Source organism: Ursus maritimus, unplaced genomic scaffold (assembly GCF_017311325.1).
Source record: "Ursus maritimus isolate PB19 unplaced genomic scaffold, ASM1731132v1 scaffold_17, whole genome shotgun sequence".
NCBI lineage: Eukaryota > Metazoa > Chordata > Mammalia > Carnivora > Ursidae > Ursus > Ursus maritimus.
This window is the reverse complement of record NW_024424119.1, coordinates 59,777,973-59,788,475: the sequence shown is the minus strand read 5'-3', so window position 1 is coordinate 59,788,475 and position 10,503 is coordinate 59,777,973. Positions and strand designations below refer to the sequence as shown.

General features: G+C 68.7%; 3 protein-coding genes across 3 annotated transcripts in view; 1 reads left to right on the top strand and 2 right to left on the bottom strand.

Annotated features, from left to right (window-relative positions):
- Window positions 1-153: 153 nt before the first annotated feature.
- LOC121103039 (endoplasmic reticulum mannosyl-oligosaccharide 1,2-alpha-mannosidase-like) lies at window positions 154-5,832 on the top strand. Its single transcript, XM_040631383.1, is given in 8 exon segments — window positions 154-318; window positions 2,142-2,332; window positions 3,086-3,206; window positions 3,798-3,814; window positions 3,816-3,990; window positions 4,077-4,132; window positions 4,134-4,200; window positions 4,921-5,832. Coding segments are annotated over 8 exon segments (1,005 nt in total). The 3' UTR covers window positions 5,134-5,832.
- Window positions 5,833-6,629: 797 nt separating this feature from the next.
- DPP7 (dipeptidyl peptidase 7) lies at window positions 6,630-10,323 on the bottom strand. Its single transcript, XM_040632253.1, has 13 exons — window positions 10,198-10,323; window positions 10,011-10,124; window positions 9,794-9,933; window positions 9,548-9,711; window positions 9,243-9,378; window positions 9,088-9,169; window positions 8,814-8,980; window positions 8,547-8,607; window positions 8,118-8,236; window positions 7,867-8,023; window positions 7,679-7,743; window positions 7,072-7,142; window positions 6,630-6,949 (listed from the first exon to the last, which is right to left on the bottom strand). The coding sequence occupies exons 1-13, from the start codon at window positions 10,277-10,279 to the stop codon at window positions 6,850-6,852; spliced, it is 1,458 nt and encodes a 485-aa protein (XP_040488187.1). The 5' UTR covers window positions 10,280-10,323; the 3' UTR covers window positions 6,630-6,849.
- LOC121103038 (dipeptidyl peptidase 2-like) overlaps window positions 10,302-10,503 on the bottom strand; it is a 1,562-nt gene continuing 1,360 nt past the window's right edge. The window contains exon 7 of the mRNA XM_040631382.1: window positions 10,302-10,335. Within this exon, the coding sequence (XP_040487316.1) occupies window positions 10,302-10,335 (34 nt within the window). The remainder of the gene's footprint in view (window positions 10,336-10,503) is intronic.

Here is a 10,503-nt window from a genome sequence, read left to right as displayed (position 1 = left end):
CGCTGGCTATTGTCACGGAAGTTGTGCAGTTCTCGTGGTCCGCCACGGACGGAGACGGGGACGGTTTATGGCGTGAATTGGAAGCGGCTGGCGTGGTGCACGAACCTTGATTCTCTCGCTTGTCAGTATCAGAGGATTTTGGGACATCGGCTCATGCTCATGCTCTCAGACGCCCTCAAGATCCCATACTCCGACGTGAACATCGGCACTGGGGCCGCCCACCCGCCCCGCTGGACCTCGGACAGCACGGTGGCCGAGGTCACGAGCATTCAGCCAGAGTTCGGGAGCTCTCACGCCTCACGGCAGAAAGAGTTTCAGGTACGGAGGGGCCGGGCTGCTGGCCGGAACTCTGGGGAGCTGGCGTGGCCGCCAACCATGGGCCCGCCCCTGAGATCCCCCTACCGTTTCCTTTCTCTCCCGTCTCCTTAGCAGGTGGCGCTTTCTGTGTGATAATGGAGGCCAGGGCGTCAAGTCGGTGCCGGGGGGGGGTGCTGAGTCTCGCCCTGCCTGCCCTGCTGCAGGCGTGTCCTTAGGGTCCCAGCTGCCAGCCTCTCACTGCCGCGGGGCGGGGTGGGTGGGGGGTGGGCGGCAGCGCAGGGGGCGGTCTGTGCCAGGTGGCACCTGCAGGAGTGGCGTCCGTGGCCAGGTGGCGTGAGGCGCGGAGAATGGAGCCGTGCTGGTGTTTCTCCGCACTCGCGGCCCGTGGCTGCCACTTCTTGTCAGTGAGTCCTCGGCCCTGTTAAGGTTCCGCTCCTCGCGGGGAGCATCTGACTCGCACAACGTGCCGGCGGTTCTCCTCTTTCCTTAAAAAGCGGAGATGTGATTGACACATGAGAAATTGTGGCTCTTGTGCTCGTGGGCGTGGCACTGTGTTCCCACGGGTGCAGCCGGTGCCACGCTTGCCCCAGAACGCCATCATCCTCTTAGCAGCGAGCCAGCGCCCGCGTAGCGCTCCCTTCCGCGTGTGTGCGGCGGGGACTTTCTGTCGGGAGCGCCCGCGTGGTGAGGTCCTGCGGCGCTGCGGACTCTGCTTGCCGCGTGTGATATGCACATCCGCTGCGGAATGCGATCGGCATAAGTGGCGCGCGTCTCGCCTCTTCTCGGGCCGGCGGCACCGGCGTGTGGCGGAGCCGTGCCGCTCCCGGCGCTGGCCGGCGCCTGCGTGTTGGGTTGTCTCCGGGTGGGGTCGCGAGATGAGCGCTCCTGGAGGCAAGTTCCCACCACGCTCGGTCGGCTCTTCTACAGCGGCGGCGTCGCCGCTCGGTGAGCCTTTGGTGCATCGACCGTCGGCGGGCGATAGTGCTCGCCCGCGTTTGATTTCGTATGATGCACGCGGCGTTTCCAAATGCTTGGTGGCCCCGCGCGGTGTCCAGCGCGGAGACGGGCGTGCGGCCTTTCCCCGCCTGTGGACGGGCCGCGGCCTCCCGCTCGCGGTTCATAGTCATAGTCCAGCAGCTCAGCTTGTGTCCGCCCGCCTCAGGGCGTCAGGCAGGTGCCTGCCCAGGGCCGGGTCGTCATGGTTTCAGTGCACAGACAGGACTCGTAGGATGGGTGTGGGCGTGCGTGTTGGGTCCTGAGCGCGGGGTCCTGAGCGTGGTGACAGAATGCACACTGAGCCGCGGAGCAGAGGTGTGGGGTGCCGCCTAGGCCAGGCAGTGAGCTCAGAGGAGCTGAGGTGGGTTGGGTGGGTTGGGTCTTGAAGGGCACGCAGGAGCTCACTGGCGGGGGGAGGAGGAGGATGAGCCTCGAGCCCGGGCGTGGCAGTGGACATGCCTGCCTCCCCTACAGCAGGCGGGAGCAGCCGGCCACGCCTGGGCAGTTCGTCGTGGGGACCAGGGCTGTGGTCTTCAGACACAGTCCCCCCGTCCGGAGGATGAGTCGGGCCCTGTCATCGGGGCCCGTGTCACCTGCCCGCCCCGCGAGGCGGCCCGCGCACGCGTCAGGGTGCGGGCCTGGTCGCTGCGCGGCCTCGGCCAGCCTCGGAAGCCCGTGTCGGGCAGCTGGGCCGAGGGACGCCGTGGGCCGGATGCCAGCCTGCTCTCTCCTCCGCGGGGAGCGGGTGGGTTAGGTGGGGGCGAGCCCACGCAGCCCTCTCTGCAGCTCGCGCCCCCGCTCACCCCCTCCCCCGTTGTGTGCCCCAGGAGGCCGCGGAGGAGGTGACGAGGCACGTACACTCCCTGTTGGGGAAGAAGGACGGGCTGGTGCCCATGTTCATCAGCACTCACAGCGGCCTCTTCACGCACATGGGCGTGTTCACGCTGGGCGCCAGGGCCGACAGCTACTACGAGTACCTGCTGAAGCAGTGGATCCAGGGAGGAAAGAAGGAGACCCAGTGAGGCTGGTTTCCGCTGCGTCGGGCGGCGTCCCTGCGGCTCCCCTCGTTTCGGGTTCACGGGCAAGAGGGCCGCAGCCGAGCCAGGCCCGGCCCAGACTCGGCCCCTCCGCGGGAGCGTGCTTCTTCCCGGCACGGCCTTTGTGCCGAGGAGGGGGGACCTGGCTGGTTGCCGAGGCCCACGGCTCCTCAGTGCCAGGCGGGGCTCGGGGTCTGGGCCTGGCCGCGGGGCCCCCGGCTCACTGGCGGAGCGGTCTTACTCGGGGTCGTGGAGGCCACTCTGCGCACGCGCTCCCCAGCAGAAGGCGGCCAGGAACACCTGGGCCTCCCCGCGCTTCCTGTAGGGCGCCCCGAACATGCCCTTCCCCCGAGAGCGGCCAGATCCACGGCTGCGTCGTTCGGTGTGGAAGACAGAGCTCAGCCTCGTGAGGGAACTGGAAATCCCCAAAGTCTCGAGCCCAGGGGTGGCCGCCACCCAACACCCCTGGGGCGCAGCTCCGGGCTGACCCCTGCGGGCGGAGACAAGGGCGTCCCATCTGGGGAGCCTGCGGGGACGTCGGGGCCTGGGGCTCTGCAGAGGCTGGTCTGGGGTGGTCCCTCGGGGCCGGCTGAGAGGAGCGGCCCTGTTCAGGGGAGCCGAAGGCACAGCCCTACGCCCCCCGCCGACGGGCCGCGAGCCTCCAGCTCCGGGCTGGCCGCTCCTGGGGGTGGGGCTGAAGGGGCCTGAGCTGACGGGGCTGCCGCTCCGCCCAGGTTACTGGAAGACTACCTCGAGGCCGTCGAGGGGATCAAGAAGCACCTGCTGCGCAGGTCTGAGCCCAGGAAGCTCACCTTTGTGGGGGAGCTCACCCACGGCCGCTTCAGCGCCAAGATGGTGAGCGCGTGCACGATCCCGGGGGGGGGGGGGGCTTCAGCGCCCACCCGTGTGTCCTGGGCCCCGACGGGTTCGTGAGTCAAGACTTTGCAGAGAGCAGTGAAATTCTGGCCGTGGGGCGGGCGGCTGGGCTGCGTGGCCTGGGCTGTCCCCACGACGGCAGGGGGAGCTGAGGGGGAGCCGAGGTCTCCGATGGGCCCCGGCCCCTCCCCCAGGGTCCCAGCTCCCCGCCTCCCGGGACCCTCCCTTTCCCCTCTCCCCTGGGCCTAGCCTCTGGTCTCCTGCCAGCGGTACTGCGGTGCCCCGTCGGTGTTTGTGGGGTCGGGCGGAGGGTCGGGTGGGGGTGTGGGGGAGACCCGGGTCAGCATCTGCTCCCCCGGGAGGCGGGTGTCCTGCCACCAGCTTCTCCCCTGCTCACGTCGAGCCCCAAGTGCTGGGCCTGTAGTTCAGTCGCTTGCCCGAGCGGACCTGAGCGTCGCCCGCTCGGCTCGTGACTCGTGGGGATGCGGAGACCGAGACGGCGGCCGACCCGGTTGCCGCCCGCCCGCGGCCACAGACTCAGCAGTGGTGGAGGACACGCTCTGATTTCAGGACCACCTGGTGTGCTTCCGCGACGCTGGCTCTGGGCGCCCACCACGGCCTGCCCGCCGACCACATGGAGCTGGCCCGGGCGCTCATGGACACCTGCTACCAGATGAACCGGCAGATGGAGACGGGGCTGAGCCCCGAAATCGTGCACTTCAACCTGTACCCCCAGAGCGACCACAAGGACGTGCAGGTCAAGGTGAGCCGGGGCGGGCTCTGGGCGTGGGGCCCGTGGGGGCCTCGCCTGAGCTCAGCCCGTGTTCCCGCCCCCCGCCGTGCCCCCAGCCGGCCGAGGCACAATCCCGGCCCGAGACGGTGGAGAGCCTCTTCTCCTGCACCGCCTCACGGGGACCCCAAGTACCAGGACTGGGGCTGGGAACTGCTGCAGAGCTTCAACGCGTACACACGGGTGAGCTGCCGCCGCCGCCGCAGGTCGTGCCCCGGCTCCTCGCTCCTCGCCGGCCGCCTCTCCCCGGGCCGTGGGGGGGGGGGGCAGGCTCGCCGCAGCCTGGGGAGTTCGGGGGCATCCCTCGGTCCTGTCTCGAGGGACCAGGCTCTGTGGGGAGGGCCCCCGCCGTGGCCCCGTGAGCTCGGGGCGCATCGCGTCCTTCCCGGATCCTCCCCGTGGCCGGGCGGTGCTCTCCGCCCGGCGGGCCTCGGCCACCGCCCCCACTTGCTCGGGCCCTGCCCCCCGTCCTGCCGTCGGGGGCCGTGGCTCCGGGAAGGTCACGCCCTGTCCGGGGCCCACCACCCACCCTGGCAGAGCCACAACTTGACCTCTGCTCTGTGGTGTGTGAGGCGGTGGGTTCCGGACTCCTCAGGGGACGTCGGGGCCTTCGGGAGGCAGCGCTTTCCATCGGGTCCCTCGAGGGCGGCCGGCGTCTCTGCGGGGGTGTCTCGAGGAACTGGGGCTGACCTCCAGGCGGGCCGGTCCCCTGGTGGACCTGGGGGTCACCGCCCCCAGGCCCTGGCCTGGGCCGCGCGCGCGCCCGGTGGCGAGGCCGGGAGACTGGGGGAGGGGGCCGTCTGGCTGCCGGGCCCATGCCCCGAGGGCCGAGCCCAGTGCGGGGAGCCGGCTGTGCCCGCAGCGGTGATGCCGCGGTGACGCCGCGGTCTCGGCTTTGCTCAGGTGCCCTCGGGCGGCTACTCCTCCATCAGCAACGTCCGGGATCCCCTCAATCCCCAGCCCAGGGACAAGATGGAGAGCTTCTTTCTGGGGGAGACCCTCAAGTACCTGTATCTGCTGTTCTCTGACGACCCAGACCTGCTCAGCCTGGACGCCTACGTGTTCAACACCGAGGCTCACCCCTTGCCCATCTGGGCCCCGCCTCGGGGGGCCTGACTCCTCTGCGGGCAGTGCCCAGGGGGTTCACAGGTCTTGTGTTTGTGGAAGCCTGTCAGCGGAGTCCTGTTTGGGTAGGTCCACTGTCCTTGGACCTTGGCCCTGCAGTGTCCACTCCGCCGGCTGCCCGTGTTCCTGGCCAGGGTGATGACAGACGCCAGGGGGTCCCTGGGCCTCGGCATCTCAGGGCCTCACGGGTGGACAGGGCAGCTGGGCATTCTGTGTGAGCTTTTCACGAGGATCGTATTGTAAGGTCAGCACCATGAATCACGGTGGTCCTGTCCACTAGGGGGCCTCCTGCTTCCCGAGGAAACTGGAATCATGACTCACATTCCTGGTAACTGAACGTCTTCCCGTGAGCCGGTGCCCGGGCTTCGTGTTGGTCCCACATCCCTCGTCGTCTCCCGGGTCTGCGCTGGGGCCCCCCATCTTGCTGAGACAAGAACTGAAGGGACAGCCCGACATGGGGCTCAGCCTGGGGTCTCAGAGCCTGGGACCTGCCCTGACCCGAGGGTCTGGGGGCGCCTGTGACCTCCTGCGAATCTAGGCACCTGGCGGGCTGTGATGTTTACACGTTGGACTCAGGGATCCTCCCCTGGCCCTGCAGAGGCTGGGAGGGGCGGGTGGGCGAGTTTGTCCTGCTCCTGGACCACCCGGTAGGATGGACTTTACAGGCAGCATAAAGCAGATTTGCTCTGACGCTTCCGTGTGTGAGACCCCGCGTCTCCTCAGCTGTGATCGGAGTCCGGCCACATGTAGCTCGCGCCCCATGTTCGGAGGTCAGGACTCGCACCGTGACTGCAGCCCGGAGACCCGGGATGGGGCGTGTGGACGCTCTGCGCCTGTTCACCCGGTCCTGGGCTCCGTGTCTGCCGGCAGGGGCGTGCCTGTCTCTCCACGGGAGCCTGCCGCTTCCTTCCTGAGCCCCGACGCAGGTGCTCTTCCAGAGACGAACCTCGGCCAAGTGGCCCCACAGGACAGGTGCAGGTCCTCCCTGTGTGAGAGCCCTGAGCAGCCCGTTGCCTCTGTCGTTTCTAGAAGATCCCCCTTCCCAGAGCAGCCAGGGCCTCTTCTGCTGGTGGACACCATCTCTGCGAGGGTCCAGGCTCCCAGTGCCTGGCAGGACCTGGGTTCTTGGCCACGTTTCCTGGTGTTCCAGCACCTCAGGTGTCCAGGGGCCACTCTTGGGGCTGCCTTCCACTCGACCCCCGGTACTGTGTCTTTTGTGCCTGCGATGGGGTGCAGGGCCTGTCTCCGAAGTGGGCTCCATCCCCCCATTGCTGCACAGCTGCCCCTCCACACGCACGGGCAACAGGACAGGACGGGGAAGGTGCCCACCCTGGAGGTGGGGCTGTGGCCCCAAGTCCTCCCAGGGCCCGGCCCCTGATGCCGGGCAGGGTAGCAGGGGGAGTGCCACATCCCTCAGTGGGGCTCTCCAGAAGGACCCTTGGACTGGCCACAGGGTAGCCCCCCCATGCCCCGAGACCACACAGAAATTGAGGGTTCTGTTTTATTAAACGTGTGGCTGGTTTGGGAGGCCGTGCGGTGTGTTCAGCACGGCTGCTCCCGCAGCCCACGCCGCTCTTGGCCAGGCCTCCAGAGGCTTCCTCAGCCCCTCACCCCCAGACCCTCGAGATGCTCCTGTCTAGCCCTCCCTGGTCCTGGGTTGGGGAGCGCTCCTCAGCCTCCGAGACCCCCACGCTGGACCGGCCGCAGTCACTGTGTGCGTCTGGCTGCTTCCACCCACTCGCGGATGAGCCTGGCCTCGAACTCGCGAGCCTCCCGGACAGACGCAGGGTCTTCGGGGCGAGACGCTCTAAGGAGCAGGCATGGGGGCCTCAGCTGGGCAGCAGGCCAAGCCGAGCCCCGCCCCACCCCAGCACATGTCCAGCCGCTGGCCCGGGCCCCATGCGGCACCCCTCCCGGGCAGCCCCGCACCTGAGGTCTAGGTGATGGGCTCCCCCCCGGATGGTGATGGCGAGGACCGACGTGCTCAGGTTACGCCGGATCTGTCCACGGACATTCTGTCAGCTGCCCGGTGTGCTCCAAGCCACGGCCAGCCCCACCCCCGCCCACCTGGTGCGGCCTGGGACGGGGCTGCCTGTCCCTGCTCGGGGTGCAGCTGGGGCAGGAACTCCCAAGTGTCAGCATGGCCTTGAGCGGCCTCGTGAGAAAGGAGAGGTGGAGGTGAGGGCACCAGAAGTCAGTTCACGCTAAGTCAGGGCAGGGGTATCTGGGGGGCTCAGTCCGTTAAGCATCCGACTTTGGATTTCAGCTCAGGTCATGACCTCGGGGTCGTGGAATCACACCCCGCGTCCGGCTCTTTGCTCAGCGGGGATTCCGCTTGAGATTCTCCCCCCAGCCTGCCCGGCCCCCAAAGGAAGTCCAAAGGGAAGAACCATAGAAGGGAGGAGAGGAAGTGAGGAGAATGAAGGCCACGCAGAAGCGAGGTGCAGAGGCGGGCAGGCCCACAGGGAGGGTCCTGCATGGGCCCCCCGCCAGGCCAGAGCAGGAGCGTGGCAGCGGCTCCCAGGCCGTGACTCACCCCGCCCCCTGCCCAGGGGTCCAGGTCACCGTTGGAGAAGAGGATGTTGCTGGCAGCTTTGAGGTCTGAAAGAGACAGACGTGGGGGTGGAAACTGGGCACAGCCCTCCGGATCTGAGCCGTGGGCCGGATCAGGGGAGCCAAGTCCGCGTGGGGCAGAGGGAAGGATGCTGCCATCTCGAGCCTCACCGTCCCCCCCGAAACTGATCTGCAGCCAGTCCCTCCGAGGCCACACGCCCCACGTGTCCAGGCAGTACTTCCGGCGGTGGGCCTCCGTGAAGGGCAGGTCAGGGAAGAGGTCCGTGACGTTGTTGCTGGAAAACGTCAGGTTGATCTCGGTGCAGGCCTGCAGGTGCCCACACCAAGGTCAGCCGGGTGGGGTGGGGGACCTCATCCAGCACCCCCATCCCGGGCAGTCCTAGGCGGCCGGCGCCCCATACCTGGTAATCCCAGGCCCTGGCGTCGGGGCCGGAGCCGCAGCCTGTGGGGTCTGCACAGGCCTGGTACTGCAGGTAGATGTCGTAGCAGGGGGCTGTGCCCGAGGAGTTGTACACCAGCCCTGGCGGACAGGGGCGCTGGGGCCGAGGGCCGCGACGCTCACCTTGCCCCTCGGAGGGGCCCCTCCTGGGGTCCGTGCTGGCAGCTCCCGCTCCCCCCTGGCTGGCCCCCCTCCCAGCAGGGCAGGTTATGGCTGGGCGTGCTGCCCTCCCCATCTGGACCTCTCAGAGAACCTGTGGAGCAGAGCCCCCCCGGGCTGGGCCAGGGACTACACGGGGACGTTGGTGCTCCCCGCCTTCACGTGGCCCGCGCCCCCAAGCCACATCCACCCCCACACTTGGCGCCGGGCATAGGGTGAGGGGCAGACGCACCAGCCAGTGCTCGCAGCCCCTTGACCCTCTGGTTCTCACTCAGCAGCCGGTCACAGCCAACCTGGGGATGCCAACCAAAGACCCCCACTTGGCCTGCAGCCCCTCCCAGCTCTCCCTTCCCTGGTCCCAGGCCCCAGAGTGCCTGTGAGTCTCTTGGGCTGGCCAGCACCAGCCACCCCAGGGCAGCTGGGCCCTTCTCTGTCCACGGACACTGCCCTCCCCGGATCCCAGCCGGTGTCTCCTCATGCCGGGGAGCAGCCATCTTGCCTTGACTGGGTTGGCAGGAAGGTGCCCGATGAAGTCGGTGGGGTACGGGTAGTCCATCATGGCCAGCACGGTGAAGGCATTCCGGGCAAACCCAAAGAGTTGGGTCAGGTCCTCTGGGCTGGACAGTGGCTGGCAGGTGCCGAACTCCCGGCTGACCGTGTCATAGGCTGCCAGGAGGGGGCGGGACAACGGCCTCTGGAGGCTGCCGGAGGGCGTGGGGTGGGGGGCAGAGGGAGGGGTGTTCCACAGCTTGCAGGGCAGGGGGCCTCCTCACCTCCCTGTAAGAACAAGTCCTGGATCTGCCGGAACGCGTCCCGCACGCCCTGGGCACACTTGGGACTCTGGCCCTCAAAGTCCTGGAGAAAGAAGGGTTGTGGCTGCCGCTGCCACAGCCTGGTCCGGCCCCGGGGCCCCAGAACCCTCGCTCACCGCCGAGACGTCCCGGAAGAACTGGTAGGAGTCACCGAGGCCGGCCACAGCCACAACGGGCGCACTGGCCGCGAGGGCGCCGGCCACGAGATGGGGGTACTTGATCCTCATGTAGGCGCTGAGCATCCCCCCGTAGCTGGGTGGGGGACACAGGGCGGCTGGGGCACGGCCTCCCCGGTACCCGCCCGCTCTCCCTCCTCAGGGCCCACGGTGCCCCCGGCAGGACCCGGCACTTCTAGGTCCCTGGCCCTGGGGCCAAGCATGGGTGTGTGGCTCAGGGACAAGCGAGCCGGGCGGGGACCCACCTGCCACCGAAGGCGATGGCCGGGCTGTCCTGGGCCCCGAGGTCCCGCCGCAGGGCGCTGAGCAGCCTCGCGAAGTCGGCCAGGGCCTGCTCCACCGTCAGCAGCTCCGTGTGCCCGGGCCGCGTGGACTGCTCGCCGAACGGGAGCGACTTCCCGTAGTAGCGCTGCAGTCGGGCGCGGGTGGGACTGAGCCCGGCACCCCCGCCACGCCCACGCTGCCCCGCCCGGCCCGCCACCAGTACCCACATGCTCCGCGAAGATGACCAGGGCCTCCTGCTGCGCCGCCAGCTCCTGGATGAACCCCGAGTTGTTGGCGAAGGACCACACGTTCCCCTCATTGCCCGTGTAGAAGAATATGGGCCCCTTGCCCCTTTTCCAGAACCTCTCTGTCGGGCAGAGGCAGGAGGGGTGGGTGAGGTGCGGGGCAGGACCCTAGGGTCCCGGGGCCCCCGGGCGACCTCACCTGACACCAGGAACCGCTGGAGGAAGGTCTTGTTGCCAAAGCGCTCGAAGTTGAAATGGTCCAGAAGCTGCTCAAAGTAGCCCTCCCGGAAGTCGTCCTCCGTGACTCTGTGGGCTGGAAGGGCGCGGTGCTCAGCGCACGGGGGACGCCGGGCGGGGTGGGGGGACGCCCACGGGCCCGCACTCACCCCTGGCCTCCGGGCTGCGCAGCCCCAGCGCCAGCAGCAGGGTCAGGGCCCAGGGCAGGGCCGGCCAGGCTCGGGCGCTCATCTCTGCTCGGTGGCGGGCGCGGTCACATGACCGGCGGGCCCCCCTCACGTGACAGCCTGGGCCGGTTGTGCGCCGCGGGGGACCTTCCCCGCCTCCAACGCTCATGGGCCTCTCCTGGGTCTCAAGGTTCCTGCCACCCCGTGTGTCGCCATGGAGACAGTCGCCGTGGGGACGCAGGAAGCGGGAGAGGGCACAAGGGCCTGGTGCTGGGACAGGGGACGTTC